This window comes from Panthera pardus, unplaced genomic scaffold, assembly GCF_024362965.1.
Source record: "Panthera pardus isolate Hobbes unplaced genomic scaffold, ASM2436296v1 HiC_scaffold_8, whole genome shotgun sequence".
In the NCBI taxonomy this organism is placed as follows: domain Eukaryota; kingdom Metazoa; phylum Chordata; class Mammalia; order Carnivora; family Felidae; genus Panthera; species Panthera pardus.
In genome coordinates this window covers 31,659,039-31,680,289 of record NW_026527013.1, presented here as the reverse complement: position 1 = coordinate 31,680,289, position 21,251 = coordinate 31,659,039, and the positions used below count along the sequence as shown (strand labels likewise).

General features: G+C 47.0%; 1 protein-coding gene across 4 annotated transcripts in view; it reads left to right on the top strand.

Moving 5' to 3' along the window:
- Nucleotides 1-20,907, top strand: part of PRICKLE2 (prickle planar cell polarity protein 2) — a 322,185-nt gene extending 301,278 nt beyond the window's left edge. For all 4 annotated transcript variants that reach the window (XM_019469823.2, XM_019469822.2, XM_019469827.2 and 1 more), the window contains one exon: nucleotides 14,836-20,907. In XM_019469823.2, the coding sequence (XP_019325368.1) occupies nucleotides 14,836-15,710 (875 nt within the window). In that variant the 3' untranslated portion in view covers nucleotides 15,711-20,907. The remainder of the gene's footprint in view (nucleotides 1-14,835) is intronic.
- Nucleotides 20,908-21,251: the final 344 nt, after the last annotated feature.

Here is a 21,251-nt window from a genome sequence, read left to right as displayed (position 1 = left end):
TTTGGCTATTGTTGATAGTGCTGCTATAAACAATGGGGTGCATGTGCCCCCTTCAAAACAGCATACCTGTATCCCTTGGATAAATACCTAGTAGTGCAATTGCTGGGTCATAGGGTAGTTCTATTTTTGATTTGGTGAAGAACCTCCATACTGTTTTCCAGAGTGGCTGCCCCAGTTTGCATTCCCACCAGCAGTCAGAAGACATCTCTCTCCGCATCCTCGCCAACATCTCTTGTTGCCTGAGTTGTTAATGTTAGCCATTCTGACAGGTGTGAGGTAGGATCTCATTGCGGTTTTCATTTGTATTTCCCTGATGATAAATGATGTTGAGCATTTTTTCATGTGTCACTTGGCCATCTGGATGTAGGACCACACCTTATTTTAAAGTGAGCCTTGACCATTCCCTCTGACTTGCTGGGGACAAAGCACAGGCCAGAGATAACTACCCATTCGACGTGAGACCTCGCAATAGGTTTGCTGTGATAAATGGTGACAAAACAGACCAATCTTGGGTGTAGTGGGTTTTTTGCTCCCTTTTTCTTTCTGTCAACAGAGTACATCCTTAAGTGTTCCCTGTCTGGGACCCTTCCAAGTGTTTTCATTTCAGACAACCCTCCATTACCTCTCTCTCTCTCTTGTTTACTCCCTCGGTCAGACACCATTCCTTTGAGGGGCAGACTGCTCTGGTACCTATATGCTGATCCATACCGATCTGATCGTGGGAAGTGTCTGTCTGCCTTGGATCATAGAATCAAAATCAGACTCTCACAGAAATGAGGGAAGAGGGTCAAAAGGTACAAACATCCAGTTATAAAAAGTCCTGGGGATGTCATGTACAACATGGGGACTACAGTTAATAATACTGTACTGTATATTTGAAAATTGCTAAGAGAGAAGATCTTAAAAGTTCTCGTCATAAGAAAAACAGTTGTAACTTTGTGTGGTAATGAGTATTAACTAGACTTATTGTGGTGATCATTTTGCAATATATACATATATGTAGTCATTGTGTTGTACAACGTTATGTGTCCATTACATGTCAGTAGAAACAAAAAAGCATTTTGAACCATCTCAAAAAAAGGGGGGGCGTCTGGGTAGTTCAGTCGGTTCAGTGTCCAACTTCGGCTCAGGTCACAATCTCACAGTTTGTGGGTTCCAGCCCCACATCGGGCTCCATGCTGTGCAGAGCCTGCTTGAGATTCTGTCTCCTCCCCCCACAACCTTTCCCCCCGCAAAAACAAATAATTAAAAAATAAATTTTTTTTAATCACAGACTCTTAGCTGAGAGAAGGTCGGAGAATCCCTAGTTCAGGTTCAGAAGGGAAGAAAGGCTGAGTTCAGAGAGGAGAAGCGATTTATTCAAAGTCTTCCTGGAGTTTGCAGCGACGGAGCTGTGAGCTGACTCCAGGGCCTTTCGTATCCGGGCCAATTACTTTTTCCACTACCCTAGTAAACACAGTTTATAGGAAATACAAGAGGAAGTACAATCCCTGGAATTTTACAAAGGAAGTTGAAGATTTGAATAAGGTAAAAAGGTCCTGGGCCAGGACCAGGGTGCGACAAATGAGGCACCCTCCGTGGGACCATAATTGAAAGGGGTACCAAAAACTCAGTAATCAAGATAAGCAGTATTTCACGGCTGCACTTTAAGAATCAAAATTCATGTAAAAATCCATGATTAAGAAAATTTAAAAATTGTTAAATAAAGTCAGGATCCGTTTCTTTTGGCCTTAGGCGTCAATTTCCACTGCCCACGGCGCTGTTACAGTGATGGAGTTAGAAACTGTAAGCAGAGATGTTTGGATTTTAAAGAGGAAGTTAGCGCTAAGCCACCATTTCCCAGAATGTGTCCTTTTGAGTGGGGGTGGGGATGTAGCCAGGTGGGGAAGGGGTTCTGTTGTCATAGTATCTTCCTTATGATAATTTCCACTGCATTTAAGCTAAATGTTTTCAGAAGTTCTTCAGAAGTTGCCAGACTTCCTTGCTTACAGAATCCTTTTTTGTATAATCCAGAGAGGATCCTTTGGAAAAGCTTCCTTAATTCTCAGACTGGGATATGTGTGCGATTGGTTGGCAGGGTAGGAGGAGAGGGATTTGAGGGCTTTGGAGGACTCTGGATTCCCAGCTCCTCCTGGGCTAGCAGCTGCTTATTCCATCTGCGTGAAGGATGAGTCTAGCCAAGCCCAAGTTGCCTCAGGAAGCCAGGTGAAGGGCACAGATCGAGAGCAGGAAGGGAAGTTTGCATGGCCAGGTTCAGTGTCTTTATGCTTTCCAAGAACGCCACCCTGGCTCTGCTCTTGTCAGAAGCAGGGAAATAGCTTCGTGGCAGCCTTCTTCGTGGAGAAGAAGGGAACAGGGTACAGCACGACCTTACTTGCCCTCAGAGTTCTTTGGTTCCTTGGCCAGAGATTTGGGGGTATCACATGCTCACGTACAGCCCTCTGGTTGGTGTGTGAGCCACACCTTCCTGAATGTGTTGTGAGAAACCGGGGAAACCAAGCTTTCCTTGCAAATTCATGATGAAAGAGAAAGCACCCAGACCTTTGCTGTGTCATGTTTGGTCTGCAGACCAACAACATCAGCCTCTCCTAGGGGGTTGTTAGAAATTCAGAGTCTTGGGTCTAACCCCAAATGTAGTGGACCCAAATCATCATTTTAAGAAGATAACTAGGTAACTTGCATGCCTGCTCCAATTTGACAAGAAGCTGCCTCTTGGAAGTCTGGAGAACTAATTCAGTCCCTGCCTTTGTCACCCATCCCCATCATTCTTGACCTTGGGCAAGTTGCTCATCTTTTTTTTTTTTTTTCTATTTTCAGTTCTTCACCTACAGGTACCCCACTGGCTTCCCCTCCAGACACAGAGGGAGCACCAATGAAGAGTATCTTAAGTGTAAATGAATAATAGAAGTGATAATGATGACTTGAAAACTTAGTTCTTACCCAAGAACTGTATTCTGTAGCTTGATTTTATAAGCTCTTGATGAAAGCCCCAAATCATGTCTCTTTCTGTACATGCATCATTTTGCACGCACTCTTTAATATAACCATTTTTCCATTCCTTTCCTATCCTTTCATCAATTCTTCATGCTACCCACCCATCCTTTTAAAAGACACCCCAGGGGCGCCTGGGTGGCTCAGTCGGTAGGCATCCGACGTCAGCTCAGGTCATGATCTCGCGGTTTGTGAGTTCGAGCTCTGCGTCGGGCTCTGTGCTGACAGCTCGGAGCCTGGAGCCTGCTTCGCGTTCTGTGTCTCCCTCTCTCTCTGCCCCTCCCCTGCTCATGCTCTCTCTCTCTCTCTCTCTCTGTCTCAAAAATAAATAAAAACATTAAAAAAAAAAAAAAGACATTCCATCTACCACGGAGTAGATGTTTATGTTTTTGCCCGTCTGTCAGTCTGGTAATTGGCTCTGGAATACGTGATACCGTAAACTTTTTTGCCAAGAATAGCGTTTTGTCAACCCTCAGCTGTGTGTAAGTAGGCTCTTGAGAAGCAAAGATTCCCCAAGCTTAGAAGAGCGCATTGTGTACTGCCCTTACATCCATAAACCGTTTTCATCCAACCTTCTACCCCTCTTATCAAGTTGGCTGACGCTGCTGGGAGAGGTAAGAGAGGCTTGTGGACAGGCAGGTATGACAAATGTGTAAATGTGCCCAGGGCTAAGACCACAGATGGCGAAGGCCCCTGTGCATTCCAACTTGAAAACGAAAGAAAGAAACTTAACCCTTCAGACCAAACACGGCCTAACATATGAGCTGCTGGTTTGGGGCCCGTGTCCCAGCCCTACCAGTCCAGCGTCCCAGGAGGGGGATGCTTTATGCACATTCACCTTGCAAACTGTCGTGAGTACATTCTCGCCTCTCTCTCGGTGGTCGTTTTTAATAAACGTTTTACGGATGTGTAACCAGCAGAAAAGTGCAGGAATCATGAGTTGCAGCTCAGTGAATTATTATGCTCCTGCCAGCACTGCCCAGGTCAAGAAGTAGACCACCACCAGGACCCCAGAAACTCCCTCCTGCCCCTTCCACTCTCTCCTCCTCCTTCATCTCCAAAGCAAGCACTGTCCTAACTTCAAACAGTTCGCTTGCAGTGGTTTTTAACTTGATATAAATGGAATCCTACTGTTTGTATTCTTTTGTGGCTGGCATCTTTCACTTTATGAGATTCATCCTTGCTGTTGCAGATAGCAATAATTCTTATTTATACAATAGGAAACTATCCATTAATGAAAAGGATTTTTTGAATTGTGGCCACTGGTCCAGAGCTCAAATGTGTGGATGGATCTTTACTTCTCTCTTTGCCTCTTGTCACTCAAGTCAATAACAGCCTTGTGGCCATATTCCTTGTACTCCTTCTACTGACAAAAATAAAAGGTAGGAAGTAATAGTTCTCAAGTGGCTGCTGGGTGACCTCGAGCAAATCCTTCCAACTCTCTGTTACACACTTGAAAAACTTGCGTATCCATGCCCAGCTGTTTCATGTAGGACAACATTCCTAAGAATACTTTGTTAAGTGACAGATAAGTGGTGAAAGACCATGAGAACATTCCGTCTGATCTCCCTACACCAGCACTAAGTACCCACTTATTATTCACTGTCATCCTAATGAGCTAGAGTCTACTTACTCCCGTTTTACAGGTGAGGGAATTGAGGCACAAAGCAGGCCAGGGTCTTGCCTGAGGAGGCATAGCTCTAGGAGACAGAGCCGGAAGGTGAAGTTCAAAGCCAGTGCTCCTCTCCACTCCCCTGTGCTGCCACGCAGCTGCCTACAGGCACGGGAAGGATACTTTCAAAGCCAAGGTGGCCTGGAAGAACCTCTCTCGGGCTCCCACACTGCCCTTTTGTCACTTCGTAGAGTACTAGGAACTTTTCCTGGTACGAAGTGTTCCATCTGCCCTGGAGCGCTTTCCCCACTATTGGTGAGGCTGTCTCCTTCAGACCTTTAACATTTTTTTTTTAAACGTCCGTTCATTTTTGAGAGAGACAGAGATAGAGCATGAGCGGGGGAGGGACAGAAAGAGAGGGAGACACAGAATCCGAAGCAGGCTCCAGGCTCCACGCTGTCAGCACAGAGCCCGACATGGTGCTCGAACCCACGAACCGTGAGATCATGACCTGAGCCAAAGCCAGAGTCTTAACTGACTGAGCCACCCAGGTGCCCATAGGTCCTTTAGGTGTTAGGATAGCTGTCATCACCATCACAGGGGTCTTTCTCAGCACTCTGTTTGGATAGAGCTAATCTTTTGGCCCTGTCAGAGCATTGTGTTTCCTCCCTCCTGTGATTACTCTCTATAATGGCTGTACTGATCTCCTGATTGAGTTATCTCTCTTCCCTCTATAGTGTAATATCCCTTTGAGGTGTCACCAGAAATGGCCTTGCTCACAGAGCCTGGCAGTGTTAGGACTTCATCTAGAATCTTTGAAGAAACCAGATGGGTCTCCAAGTCCCCAGCTGTCTGCTCCCTACCGCTGGGGAGCCACTGAGCTTCTGGGCCGTGTAGTCGAGTGTTTCCTGAGCACAGACTCCCGTGTGGTCTGCCCGTTGACTTGGGTAAATGGGTTCTGGAAAGCAGCATGGGGTCAGTGTGAGCCCAGAGCAAACCCTGGCAAACAGTCTTCACCTGGTTTGAATTTTTTACGCATCCTTTCAATTAGCGATGGGCTTTGTGGCTACACAACCACAATCCCCCACGGGGCTGAAAAGGAGTTAAAATTGACCCCACATGTTTCTAAAAATGTCACTTCCTGGTCTCTCCCTTCACTGCCTTTTACACGTTGGTCTTTATTGGGAAGTTAAGGAGCAGTTCCGCAGATACAAGGTAAGGGACCTCCAGTCGAATTAGAGTTTTGATCTCGACCAGGCTCTTCCTTTCAACTCTCCTGGGTCTGCAAGAAAAGCGACTTTTTAGTCCTGTTGTCACACTTGTCACTTCTCAGCCACTGTGGCTCAAAGGCAAGTCTCTAGAATGAATGCTGCTAAAAACCACCGACTCTGTTGTTGGGAAAACCCGAATGGGTCATGGACGCCTTTGTAACCAGCTGGTTGTCAAGCAGCTGTGCTTTATTTGGGGCCAGTCTCCCCGAGTGGTCAGGGATGGGGAAATGGCCCTTCCCTCGAGGGAAATCCAGGCGGGCACGGGGGAGGCGTGAAGTCAGAAGCGGGCGTCTCTCCCCACCAGCCCGTCTCAGCCTCCCTCGCGGCAGCAGCTGCCTGAAGGAAATTGTGTCTTTCGTCTGCCAGCACTTTTCCTGGAACCACAGGAGCAGATGGCAGACACGTGACTGTAAGCACTCATGACCACCCCCTCACTTGGGACCCACTAGACAGGCTGGTGACCAGAGTAAGGAAGTAAGAGAGCTGCATCAAGGGCTCGAGATTCCAAAGGCTTCAAATGGGGGAGGGAAAAGAAGACAGCGAAGGCCTTAACCACAGGGAACTCTTAACGCCCACCGTGGGAGAGACAGACTGTCAGGAGTGGGTTTGTGGAGGGGAGCTTAGAGAGCAAACGACTTCGTAGTTCCCCGATTTGGGAGATACACCACCCCCAACCTCATGGAACGCACTGATCTTTCTCTGGAAAGAGAACGTGTCCACCATGTCTGGTGCTCAGGCTCATGTTTGCGGGGTGGGGTAGAGCAGGATTAACCCAGTTTCGCTGGAAGATCAGGAACAGAGTGCTCCTTAGCCTGTGGTCAGCAGCAGCTCCAGGATCAGATCTGTTTGTGCAGTGGTCCTCAGCTGGGCCAGTTTTAGCCCCGCGGGACATTGGGCAATGTCTGGAGATGTGAGTTGTCACAACTGCAGGGGGGTGTTGCTGGCATCTAGTGAGTAGAAGCAGGGATGGTGCTAAGCACCACACAACACACAACAGCCCCCAGGCAGAAAAAGAAAAAAAAATTCTCCTGCCCAAGATGCAAATAGCACCAAAGTTGAGAAACTCTGAATCAGTGTCTCTGAGGGTGTGGGGTTTCCTAGGGTAGAAGCACCTTTCGTTGCAGAGAAGATTGTCCTTGAAACTCGGCCACAGCTCTGGCACAGTGGGGCCCTAACTCTCAGGGGCATGTGAATCACCAGGGTGGCTCTGGTGCAAATGCAGGTTGGGATTCTGCCAGTCTGGTTAGGGTGCCATGGCTGCTGGTCCCAGGTCCCGCTGTTAGCAGCCAGGGATTTCGAGTGTGCTCATAGTCTCTCCCTGCCTTTCCTTTTCCTTCTCCCTCTCTTTCCGTTCCCGCCCCACCGCTTTCCCCAGCCTACTCTGTTCGAACATTCCGTGCCCTGTCACTAAGGAACATTTGGTGGTGGTTAAACTCCACTGCCCGGATGACAGCTTCTCTCCAGATGTTGCCAATTTGAGATTCTGAGTGTTGATGAAATCAATTGACTGAGTTGGAAAAAGGACCCCAAGGGACCTGATCAAACTTACCCCCACACACTTGAATCAACTTGTACCTCAAAGACATTTTTTGCATGCTCTGATAGACCATGTAGAGCCCATGACTTTGGGGATGCTTAGGCCTGCTACAGCTTCACAGCACATTTGCCTTTTAAACCAGAGGCGACAAACTTGTTTCTAGAAAGGACCGGGTAATAAATATTTTAGGCTTTGTAGGTCATACAGTCTGTCACGATTACTCACTCCTGCCATTGTAGTGAGAAAGCAACCCTAGACAATACGCAAATGAATAGGTGTAGCTGTGTTGCAATAAAACTTTATTTACAAAAACACGCAGTGAGCTGGCTTTGGCCCATGGGCTCTAGGTTGCAAACCCTTATTCTAAACCATTCCGATTCATGTTTCTGCTTCAGAAAGAAAAAAAAAAGTCATATAGGGAAAACCTTACTGAACGTGCGAGTCATAAATGTCTATAGGGCTAAGGTGAGTAGTTACTCTTTCGTTTATTGCACAGAACTGTAAAATGAAATGCGTTATTTAAGTTGGCAGAAACAGCGATGTCTTTGTATGCCAATTTCTTTGAGGGGGGTAGGAACAGGACCAGAAAGGGCAATAAATAAGGAATGGAAAGATGTACCAAAGGGCTAATCTTACCTTGCAGTCTGCGTGGTCTTTTCTCTGGTCTTGAGCACTCTTCTGCTCTTGGAATAAATGGAGAGAGCGAACACCGCAAAGATTGCCTTTCTCTTCCGTCAGACCCAGGGCATTCTTTGGAGGTATTGATTTTTCTTGCTGTCACTGACTTCTGTGAGGCCTTATGTTTGCAGTGAGGGGATATTGCTCAGCCTGAAATGCTGGCATTGCTTAGAGCATCCTGGCCGTAGCTTTGCGTTGATGGTTTAAACCATAGAGAATTGCAGGCTAAATTCAACACGGACCTCTCCTTGTTGGGGCCAGGGCCATGCATGCTGACAGAAAACTGCAGCCCCTGGGTGTTTGTGTGGCTCCCGGCCACACAGATCACTGGGACCAGGCTGAATTGAGGCCATGTAGCACTTCTCACAAATCCTGCATTATTTGGAGAGGAGAATGCCTTAGCATCCATGCCTCATGCTGGCAGATAGGATTCTTCAGCCAGGGTCTCCAGAATGTGTTGGGCCTCTGTGATCACCTCTGTGATCATCAAATGTGGGGTCAGACTCCAAGGGCTCCCTGGGGAATTTAGTTAGCAGTCTCTGCCTCCCACACCACACCTTGCTTGCAGGCATTCACATGCACACATCGGGGCTCAGGCAGCAAGAAAAGTAAGGTGGGCCTCTGGCAGCAGGAGAGAGTAGCATTGTAGACCTCCATTGGGGTGGATTCTGTCTATACGCGGTGATCTGACACAGGGTCTCCTGCTGCACAAACGGAAGAAAGAGTTGTATTTCATCTGTGTGGAGAAGCAGTCTCCAACTGCATTCGGGAGCCACAGATTCTTTGAACAGTGGCCCATCTTCAGTGAACACTGCCGTGTGGCCTGTGTGGGTCATCATTCTAGGACTCATTCAGTCATACGATCACACCTTCAAGTATTTGTCTACCTTGGCAGGTGGCTGAGTATAAAATTCTTGGGGCCTGCTTCCTTTCACTGGGGAGTTTGAGGTCTTTCTTACTACTCTCTTCCAGCATATAAAGTACCAGAATATGAGGTGGTGAGATGAGGGTTGACAAACAGGAGTCTGTTCCTGCCATCTTGGAGGTTATAGACTAGCCAAGAAGTTGAAGATCAAAGAAACATGGCACACACCTACTACCGTTGTGATGAGTCTTAATGAGGAAAAGTACTGTTCTCCTCATCTTATGTCACTGCAACTCCCAAACTCAGATACTGTTGTCATACCCATTTTGGAGATGTGTCTCTAGAGGCTCAAAGGTTGCCCCCCTGCTGCCAGCCAGGAAGTGGCTCTCCAGTTCAGCTCGCAGAGAGAGGAAAGGACGGTTTCTCAAGTTGAAGTGTGATCTGTGATAGTCTTGGAGACATGGAAGCTGGTGATTTAAACGCATCTCCAGAGCTGGGATTAATAAGCCCAAAACATTTTGTGCAGATTGAGGAGCTAATTATAAACCACACGTTCTTCAACTTTAAAATTGGAGAAACCCCACAGATGGTAGGTTGCAAAATGAAGCATCGCAGACAATGAGATTGACAGGTGTGACCGTGTGTTTCTGGTCCTGATGGTTGGCATCCCACCCGTCTGAATTAGAGTTGGTTGTTAAGTCCTGGCCCACTCCAGGTCAGAGGGTAGCTACCTTTTCCTGGCGGGCAGCATGAGGATTCGTTGACCTTAATTCCAGAAATATTGATTGAGCACCAAGGAGGCTCACTCCTAGTTCTAGGGAGTCCAGTGAATAGGGGGACGTGATGCCTGCTCCCAGGAGGCACCCATTCAACTTGCAAACTTCATATGAAAGAACTTAAGAAAACAAGTCAGGGTGGGAACCTTGAAAGTCAAGGCTGCAGAGTGACTGGTTGTTGGGGGGACAACCTGCTCCTTTAGAAAGAGCAATCAGGGCGGCTCCCTCTGAAGAGGTGACATTTATGTGAGGGCCTTTATGGTCAGCGGAAGTCAGCAGTGCAGAGGGGAGAGTTTTCCAAAAGAGGCTGAAATGAGCTTTCTGGTACGTGTGTAAGGACAGCTGACACCAAGGAAGCTGGGACGAGGGTTTAGTGGGTGATCTTTGAGAGACCAGAGGGCCTTGAGGGCTGCCTGAGGACTCTGGATTTTGCCAATAATGAAATTAACCACAGAGCCACCCTGTTCAGAGGCAGGTACATGATGGCTGCTCATCTGTGGACAACATTGGCCATTCTGTTCATGTCCTGCATGCAGGAAGACCGTGGAGCAAACTCTGAGTTAGTCAATAAGAAGCTTTATTAATAAATAAGTAAATGTATTGATAATGTCCACAGCGAGCGTCTAACATTTCCAGTCCCATTCACACGTCCCCGAGAGAATAGTTTATGTTTGGGATAAGTGACATTAGGCTCTGGGTTGAATAGTGGGAGCCTCCTGTACTTGACAGAGCGTTCTTTTTTTCTGAGGAGGGTCGAGGTGGTCAAGGTTATCCTGAGATTGCCCAGGACACAGAAGTACAACACGACAGGGCCAGATCACTTCCCAGTGGTACTGAAACTGCCCTCCTTCACGTTACACCCTCCTCATGGAAATAAGAATCTGTTCACACGCAGGATGTCCTCAGAAATGCTTGACTTGGAGACTTACAAAAGACAGGGTCAGGAAAACAGCTTATTTGGGGATCTGTGGTACTTTGCTAGCTTGTTGATAACAACCCTGATTCTATAACAGGGTTTGAGGAGGAAGCCCAGCAAACATCATTGTGCCCACACGTGTGTAGTTTTTGTCTCTCTCAGTGATTCTTGAAGAATTTTTTCCTTCCCTACTGCATGGAGTTCATCTGCTCCGACGACTCATTCATCATCCTTGGTTGCTGTCCTGTCCTCTCCGCCTTCAGGTTGGGGCAGTTCTGGAAGTGATTAGGCTGTTGTAAATCAGCTTTTATGATGTGTGTGTCAGAGATAAGCAGCGGGGAAAGCGGGAGTTAAAGAACTCATCCCCTCTTGCCCTGACAGTTACCCTAGTAATGGAATTAAAAAATATATACGACTGGAAAGTATGGTGGTTGGCAGAATATTTTCTCCACAGGCATATCCAACATTTACATTTGGCTCTTTCATGCGAGCTCTGCTTTGTTTTTATGCCATTTTATTGGGGCGTGACTTACCTAAGATAGAGCAAACCAAATATTAAATCCACACCTCAAGGAACTTTTCTGTGTGTATCCTTTTCTAACCACCGCCCAGATGTAGATACAGAACATCTCCAGCACCCTCCATGTTTCCTTTATGTCCCTTCCCTCTGTCCTGATCTCAGCCACCATAGACAGCCTCGGGCTGTTCTTGAACTTCATATAAACGGAATCTCACAGCACGTACTCTTTTTTGTCTGCCAGCATTCTCTATGTGACATTCATCCCTGTGGCTGGGTGTAGTCATTCATTCTCGCTGTTGTGGGGGGATGCCATCCTATCGTGGTTTCTCGGCTGTGCCATTACTGACATCTGGAGCTGGATCATTTTTGTTGTGGGGACTGTCCTGTGTGTGCATCGTAGGATGTTTAGCAACATCTCTCCGGCCTCTGCCCACTAGACGCCAATAGCATATACCACCCACCCCCCCGCCCCCCCAGCCCCAGTAACTTCCCCAGGCATTGAAAACCATTGCATCATATGCCACAAATTTCAGGAGATTTTTTTCAACGTTTATTTATTTTCAAGAGAGAAAGAGCACAAGCGGGGGAGGGGCAGAGAGAGAGGGAGACATAGAATCCGAAGCAGACCCCAGGCTCTGAGCTGTCAGCACAGAGCCTGACGCGGGGCTTGAACTCAAAAACAGTGAGATCATGACCTGAGCTGAAGTCAGACGCTTAACCGACTCAACCACCCAGGCGCCCCAGGAGATTTTTTATTTAGCAATAATTTCACACTTACTGAAAAGTTGCAAAAATGAAACAAACAATAACCAGAATGTACTCTTTACTTAGATTCACATATGACTAACAATTTCCCCTATTCGTTTTATCATTGCTTCTCTCTTGTTCACATACACACACGCAATTTGTTTCTGACCCATTCAAGAGGCAGTTGCATCCACCTCGGCCATTTACTACCATATACTTCCATGTGTATTTCCCAAGAGGAAGGATCTTCTCCAACACTACCATAATTATCACTGTTATCAAAATTAACACAGCAAATTTAGCATATTTATTAATTGCCCGTGTCCCAATTTTCGTCAGTTTCTCCACAGTTATCCTTCATGACATTCTCACTACAGAATAGGTTCTGGTCCAGGATCGTGTATTCTATACCATTGCCCTGGTTCCTTAGTGTTCTTTAGTGTCAAATATTCTGTCACACTTTTATGACACTGAAAAAAAAAAAAGATTCAAGAATATAGTCCCATTTTTTCTTAATAGAATCTTCCTCCTTTGGGAGTTTCCCTGATGTTTCCTTCTGAGTACGTTCAGGATCTGTCTCCCTGGCTGGAACACTGCATGAGTGATAACATGGACTTCTTAGGACATACACTGGGTGGCCCACAGTATCCAGCTGCCCCTCATCGGTGAGGTCAAGTTTGATCTCCTGGTCAAACTGCTGTGTGATTTCTCCATTGTGTAGCTACTAAATTTTCCCTTACAGTTAGTAAGTGCGTGGAAAAACACTTAACACCATGCAAATATCCTGCCTCCCCATTAAATTTTACCCCCAAACTTGCGCATGCCTTGACTCTCGCACGGAATCCATCATTACCTACAATGATTACGGAATGATGATCTTCCAAATGCTGCACCCCTTCTGTGTGCACTCCTTTTTCTCTGCTCAGCATTCTACTGCAGGCAAGAGCCTATTCTCCTCCCCCGTCTATTTACTGATGGGTTTATCTCTTACCGGTATGGACTCATGATTTCCTCTTTTTTCAGTGGTTCATGAATCACTACTGTTTTCAATGATTTGAGGCTCAAATTGCTTAGCTTTGGCTAGTGGGGGCCCCTTGAGGTTGTGCCTGGTGTCCTTCTGGCAAACCTCCATCAGTTTTCAGGGTACCTGGGTGACTCATTCGGTTACACATCTGACTGTTGGTTTTGGCTCAGGTCACGATCTCACAGTTTTGTGAGCTCAAGACCCACGTCAGGCTCTGTGCTGATACCCCTGAGCCTGCTTGGGATCCTCTCTCTCCCATTCTCTCTGCCCCGTATCTCTGCCTCTCTCAAATAAACTTTAAAAAATTTTTTTTCGTGATTTTCAAAAAATCCTTTTTCATTTGTAACACTTCCTTTCTGGCATAACAAGATGTTCCAGGCTCATACCTTCCCTTCTCCTGTCCTAGAATCAGCCATCCCTCCAGAGTTCTGATTCCTTTTAAGGGAGAATGGTAGAAACTAGCACGATTTATTTATCCCTTTTCCTATTAGTTGACATGTGAGTTGTTTCTAGTTCTAGGCTATTGTAAAATATTCTCTGAATATACTCTTTTACATTTTCTTGGACCTGTGCACTGACTCCTGTTAGGTCTATAATGAGGAGAAGCAATGGAAAGTCATATAATCTCCACTCTGTATACTCAACAGAAATAACATGAAGTCCACACACACACAAAAACGGACACAGATATTCAAAGCAGCTTTGTTGATAATCCGTGTGCGTGTGTGTGTGTGTGTGTGTGTGTGTGTGTGTGTGTATGCGTATGTATTTAGCTTCACTAGATATTGCTAAGTAGTTTTTCGAAGTGTTGTTACCATTAGTTTTGTCGGGGACGTGGAAGTTGTCGGTCCCGGCAGGTAGGGAAGAATAATCAGGGGCAGGCGTCATAATGGGGCATTGCAATCCAGAGACATGTTTTCTAGCAATGGCAGAACTGCTCATCTTCCAACAGATAATGAGTGGAAAATGCTGAGATTTTACCACCTGGTCTGCTCTTAAGCATCTCTTTAGAGACTGCTGCTTTAGGATGGGCAAGATGGAAGTTACTCAAGAATCTCCCGCTATCTGCGAAACAGTTTTTATTTCAGTGGTGCCAGTGACGGCACTTAGGAACTGCAGGGCCATTGCTGGGGGTACCCGCTGTTTTCTCAAACATTAGGGTCATGGTGTTGTTTTAAAAGTGCCTCCCCAGGGAAAGAAGGGGTGTCCCAGGGCCCCACTCACATCTTCCGGCCGTTAGGGGCCCATTTAAAACCCTGGGAACAGTCATTCCCGCAGCAGCCTGAGAGAGTAAATATCCCTCTGTGTACACCCAGGGAGTCACTTAGTGTTCCAGACATTTGAGATATGGAGCTTAGGGACAGCGGGCGCAGGAGAAAGCTGCTGGAGGCCAACAGGAAAGTGAGTCGGTCTGGTATCATGGGACTAGATACGAGGCTCCGTGTCAGTAGGAAGTGCTTGGGCATGGCCCAGCCTCTGCAGCTGAAACCTTCTGCATCCAGAATATCTGTCCTCCGTACTTACAGCATGGTGTTAGATCAAAGAGGTATCTGAAGCCCTTTGTAGAAATTCTAAACACAGGAAGCATCATGCGTAAGAGGCACAGTGGACTCTTAGTAACTTCGATGAGCCTTTGTAGGAATTAGCAACTAGTAAAATGCATCTCTATGGATGCCTTTTAACCAGGTGCCCTCTCTGGGTGGACACTACCCCGCCACCCCCGCCGTGCCGTGGAATGGGGAAAGCCCTCGCACGCGCTTTCCAAGAGAGCTCTTGTGCCGTGTACAGCTGCAGAGCCGCGTGCAGCGATCCTGGGTAGATTCTGGTGGTTCAGATGAGCCCGACTGCAACTCGTATTAACCTCCACGGTCCTCTCTTCTCTCTCCCCGTCCCGCCAGGCCTGTCCGCAGATGGTGGCGCCAAGCGCCAGGAGCACCTGTCCCGGTTTTCCATGCCTGACCTCAGCAAAGACTCTGGAATGAATGTCTCTGAGAAGCTGAGCAACATGGGCACTCTAAACTCGTCCATGCAGTTCCGGAGCGCAGAGTCAGTCCGCAGCCTGCTCTCCGCCCAGCAGTACCAGGAGATGGAGGGAAACCTCCACCAGCTCGGCAACCCCATCGGGTACAGAGACCTGCAGTCCCACGGAAGGATGCACCAGAGCTTTGACTTCGATGGAGGGATGGCAGGCAGCAAGCTGCCAGGGCAGGACGGCATGAGGATCCAGCCCATGAGCGAACGCACGCGGAGGAGAAGTACCTCCCGTGATGACAGTCGCCGCTTCCGACCTCACCGGTCCAGGCGTTCCCGGCGCTCTCGCTCCGACAACGCCCTGCACCTGGCCAGCGAGCGCGAGGCCATCTCCCGGTTAAAAGAAAGGCCCCCCCTCAGAGCCAGGGAGGACTATGACCAGTTCATGCGCCAGCGGAGCTTCCAGGAGAGCCTGGGCCAAGGCTCCCGCCGGGACCTGTACGGCCAGTGCCCGAGAACGGTGTCGGACCTGGCTCTGCAGAATGCCTTTGGGGAGCGATGGGGACCCTACTTCACCGAGTATGATTGGTGTTCCACCTGCTCTTCCTCTTCGGAGTCTGACAACGAGGGCTATTTCCTAGGAGAACCAATCCCCCAGCCCGCCCGCCTGCGCTACGTCACGAGCGACGAGCTGTTGCACAAATACAGCTCTTACGGCCTCCCCAAGTCTTCCACGTTAGGGGGCAGGGGACAGGTGCACAGCAGGAAAAGACAAAAGAGCAAAAACTGTATCATTTCCTAATACGATTGGGGTCAGGGAATGGGGGAAGATGGGAGCTAAGAATGTAAAGTCAGAAACTTGCACTGTTTTAAAATGTAAAGCGCTTTTGGGGGGGTGGTTGCTGGAGGAGAAGAGGGAAACGCTGGCAGTTGATGGAGGCAAGGTCATAGACTGACTCAATAGGTAGTCGCAGTTCTCGGCATGTTGAATATTATTTGCACATTTCACTTTGGAAACGCTATAGACTCTGTGGAGGCCAGAGTTGGTCACCTCCTTCCCGTCAGTCTGTGTTGAGTCGCCTTTCGCAAGATGGCAAGTTGTTTCCCGCTCGCTTATATCCTCTCTGGCTCTCTCTTACTTTTAGGACCCTTTTTCCAGTAAGTAATTTGTTTATTAGCCAGGACCCCAGACTAAGTTATTTACATGTCCATTGTAAATGCAATGTAAATGAGAGTTCTGATAAAATATTTTTGTATTTTGTAATATCAAAGGAATTTCTATATCGTAGGACTCAGTGAAGCCTTGCATGCATACCCAGCGTCGTCTTTGAGTAGTATTCAGAGGTGGTCCAGGACCACCGTTTGTTGTTTTTTTTTTCTTTTTTCTATACAAATTTGTTACATGTCAGTGAGACCTTTTTCAAAGGAGTTTATTCAATTTGGCTTTTTGTGGCTGAAAAAAAAAAAAATTAACTATTACACCCAAAGCATTTTATGCTCCATTCCATCTTCAGGAGAGACATCCTTAGGTCTGCTCCCACCCTCGGTAGAATTTATTCTCTACAAAGTGATAGTAATTTTTATTAAAATTGCAAACGTAACTTTTGCCAATTAGAGAAACCACCCGGTGTCAGTCAAGTCCCGTGAGACACGCCATCCCTGCTGGGAACACTGAAGTTGCTCACTGTTGACCTGTCCCTTGGGGATAGTGAAAGTGCCCGTGAGTGGTGCCGTTGTGTGATGTCCGCATGACGTTCTTTTGAATGTGGCATTATTTTCTGGTGCTCATGTTTCCTGGATTATATTATCTGCTTTCCTTTACCAAGGCAGACGGAACAGCTGCCTTAGCCTGACAACCGGTTGTCCTCAGTGCAAACTTAGGCATTAGACATTTAGGGGCAGAAGGGTTCTGAGGGGCTCTGGGAGTGACGGGGGGTCACACGCAGATTGTATGCCATGCATGGAGAAGGAACAAGGCAGTTTCAAAGCAGAAAGCAGGTCAAGGGTAGAGACTGAAAGGGAATATGAAGGAAGGTCAGAGCAAAGAACTTCTGGAAAGGAAGTAGACTAGCGGTGACCACTACCTTGAATAACCCCGCAGTGCTTGTGGAAGGAGTCCAGTTTAACCCACCCCGTAACCAGAGTGTCTGGGTTACCCAGGAGAGGGAGCTGCTCAGGAGATTTCAGGGTAATGGCCTTGCAAACCAACCATTGTTGAGAAGGGGATTTCCATTTTGAACTTTGGGGACTGTTGGTCAGACAGAAAATGGGCTCAAAAGTGAGTTTGCTTAAAGAAGACATTTAGCGGTTGTGTTGTTTATAGTAAAAACAAAAAAAAAACAAAAAAAAAAACAAAAACCTTCCTACCTTGCTTCGGTTCAAGATGAAGCGCTTGCTTTCTGTTCCATTCTCCTCCTCCTTTTAATGGATTGTGGCGGTTGAAATAATCCATTGGAGGACCCACCTTTAGTGAGATGTACTGTGGATGTAGTACACGGCGTATCTCAGTGGCCATCTGCCATGGTGAGGTGAGTGTGGTCTCTTTTCAGTATAGTAGTTAATATTTTCTAGTATTTTCTTATGGAGAGAATGTGAAAAGTGGCTTTTCAGACACCATCCCAAATGGGTCTGGGGAATAGAAGGCTATAAAGGATGTGGAAATGGCACTCCATTCAGGATGTATACAAATAATTTGCTTTTCAGGTATTAATATGACATTTGTCATTGTCACTGATTTTTTAAAAAAGCAATGCAAATGTTGGTTGTGGCTGTTTTCCGCATGCTATCTTCATTATCTAAATGCTTCATTAATTATCCAAGCCTCCGGAGAATTAACTCTATTACGTTTGTATAGTAAGTTTGTAAACTGCTTGGCAAAACTGATTAAGAAATACTGTGCAGCACCATGCTACTGAAGTGGCCGGTTTCTGGTAGAAATCGGGCGAGTCCAATGTGGAGTTTTGAGTTCCTTGGTTGACGAGAATAAAAAGGCATTTTGGAAAAAGAAAAGAGAGACAAAAGTAGATCGCTTAACGTAGCCAACAGCTGAAAAATAACGTCCGTCCTCTCTAGCCTGGAATCCAATGAAAGAAATTCTCCTGGTAAAAAAAAAAAAAAAAAAAAAAAAGCTGCTTTCTAACTCCATCCTTTTCAGAGTACCTCTTACTTTCCCCAGATGAGGCTTTAGCCACCATCCGCAGAAAGAAGATGGTAACCAGAAATCAACACGGAACCATATCCCAACAAGGGATGGGAGGAATAAGGGATTTCGGATCTAGCGGTGCAGGGAGCGTCCGGCAGCCGAACTGGTCCGAGCTTGAGATGTAGTGAGAGGCAGGCCTCAGGGCCACACTGGGTGTAAACAAGGTCACCTCCATGTTTTCTATCCCTGCTCCCCACCCCACATGCAGCCAAGCACCTTACAGAGAATGCCCACGAGGACGGTTAAATCGTCACAAAGATGACGGGACCTCCAAGTGAGTGCCCTGGGGAAAGCAGGATGTCACTGCGTTAGGAATTACACCTCTTCGTGATACCTTAAACGTAACATCGCAGAATCCTGTTCCCAAACACTCAATGCATTCTTTTCTGAGGCAAGAACTTTGGGTCCTTACCGGATTCCTCCCGCATAACCATGAGCTCTTCTCGGTCAAGTTTTGCCTGCGAGTGGGGCTTGCAGTCACCTCTTCGTAGATCATCCTATTATCCTCAGTAGACTGTTCTAGAAAAGTAATCTCTCTTTTCCTAGTTTCCTCTCTTCTCTAATGCCTTAGGTTTGTTTGGTTTTTCTACCTCTCTTCATAGTGATCTTCTTGCCTTTTGGTTAAAACCACAACTTTGGAGTTAAGTTCATTTCTTATCGCTGCTCAATTCATTGGCAACAGAACTGGCTGTTTCCCAGGAAGAAGTAGCCATTGACAGTTTCCTGAATGGCCCTGCCAATACATACAACCCTTGATACTGTGAACAGGTTTCTTGGCAGGCTGGTGGCATCGAGTGTGGCATTCAGGTACCCCCCCCTTCCTTCTGTCATATACTTCTGGGATCTCTACCAAGCGTGAAGGTGAACGAGGTGAGGGAGATCAGAACCATGTTTCCTGGTCATGCGCAGGTTCAAGGCAGGTAGAATTCCTAGCGTTGGTTGGCTGATGCCTGCTTTCTACGTTTACCTTCTCATCTCTAGTCGTTCTTTTCTGCTCTCAGCCAGCCCCGTGAACATTTCCAGTAGGGGGCCAGAAGGCAGCTCCTTCTCATCTTCTTTTCACATTCTGTAGGATTTTCTTGCACTGCAACAAATTATATTTCCTTCCCCTCCTGCAGTGGCTTTCTGCTTCTGGGGTACCGCTTGCCATTGCCGAGCTCAGGTGCAGCCGGTGATGACATCTGGGTGGCACAGGCTCTGGAGTCCCTGTAGCCTGGGCAGGTATCATCGAAGTGTCCCTGTGTGCTCTCCCAGAGAGCATGGATACAGCCTCAGAAATCTTTGTGACCCTCCAACCAACCAGGATCGGTCGAATAGAACTGAGGTTATTTGATAACACAGCTGATCTGTGAACCAGTTTTTATGTATCTTTCCATCTTTTGCCATTGGCCCCCAAACGGTACACCAGCCATTTAGGAAGCATCACGGTGGATGCTAAAAGTGGAGGCTGACTTCTTAAAGCAAAACAAAGACCGGTCTCTGTGGCCTCCTTTTCCATTCTCGTGTTCTTGGCCGATTATTACAGGCAGCCTTCTGTTCATCCTCTTGCAGAGGTCAGATAAGAGAGGCCATCTCATTCTTTGTCTAATCCCACCTTCTAACAAGAAATAACACAAGCATTTCAATTCCAAGGAGAAGTACTCTTTGCATATCTCTGTCTAACAGAAACCAGATGCTAACGCCTGAGAAGGAGGATCTATCTGTGACAAAGGAAAAGTGGAAAATGAAGCCAGTTATCTGACCGTTTCATGCCAGAAGAGTTGCTGTTAGCGACTGTTTCGCACCTTCAGGGCTTTGAAATGGGCCCTGTGGACAGCCTTCTGGCTGCAGGGCTCAGCTAAGCCTCCTCTCCTGATTTGGAAGGCAGTTTCAGATTGCCACCTTTTGAGGTACGTCTCTGGAAGTACCGGGGAAGTAGAAATGAGAGCTTTGCCTTGCCTCCAGTGCTTGGTCCCTTGGGGGCCTCAGCAGACACCCGAACTGGTTTGTCTGACCACTTGGAAGCAGTTGTCAAGGTTAGGACCAAGAAACGATTGGATTCTTTTTTCATTTTCTCATAATAGTAGCCCAGTCAACACAAGACTGCCATAAGCCATGACTCACTATTGGGAGCTATAGTCTTTTATAAGCTTACTTCCTGCTGACAAAACTAGCTTTCCCCAAGGGAAATTAAAAAAAGGAGGGAGGGAAGTCATGTAGCGTAGGAAAACATTTCTGGTGATTTAGGATAGAAAAAATTGCTCTATCCTGAGACTTTTCAGAGACATCCCTTCACCCTACTGGGCACTTGGCCATTCATGTTCAATAGGTCACACTGACCAACCTTTTGAGAATTTTTTGGAGAGAGTTACCCACTAGCAAGGTCTGTTCTCCAGCCTCTCTAGTTGATACTCCTGTGTTTCCGCAATGCATTTTCGTTCTATCGTGGACCCTGACTTAACACTCTAAGGTCTACAAGTCCTTCATTTTCCTTAGCAAATTAGGACTTTGGCATTTTTCCTTCTCCCAAACACATTCTTTCCTGTACAGAATTGCGTTGCCCATCTCCTGCTTTAACTCCAAGTGCATAAACAAAACCTCAGAGGGTCTGAGAAGGTGAGGCAGGCCAGACTCCGTGTTGTGTGTCGAATGTCAAGGCATTTGTTAAGAAGGTCTGCAACAGGCCTTTGGTGTGGGCTCTGCCAGAGACTGTTGTGAACACTTTGCTTGAGATCCGTGCCCTGTAAAATGGATATGTTTTACTGATGTCTGTAATACATTTGTAAACTTCCAATAAAATTTGAATAAAAGAAATGTTGCCGTTCTTCTCGGCCCTCCCTCCCTTTCCGGGTTTTTTGAAATCTCTGCCTTTGAGTGGCTCAACAAAGAAGACAGAGGCTGCACATGTCTGGAGGTAAGATTTCCTATGGAGGATGAACCTGACAGTGCGGATCGGATTTTTCAACTTCAGCACTATCGACGGTTAGAATCAGTTCGTTCTTTGTGGCAGAGGACTGACCTGTGCCTTGTAGGAAGGTTGGCAACATCGCTGACCTTTCTACGCTCTAGATGCTCGTGGTAGGTACCCCCTGTTCCGAGTTGTGACAACCAAAAATCTCTCCGTGCATCACGCCCATACGATGGCTGCTGTCAAAAAAATAA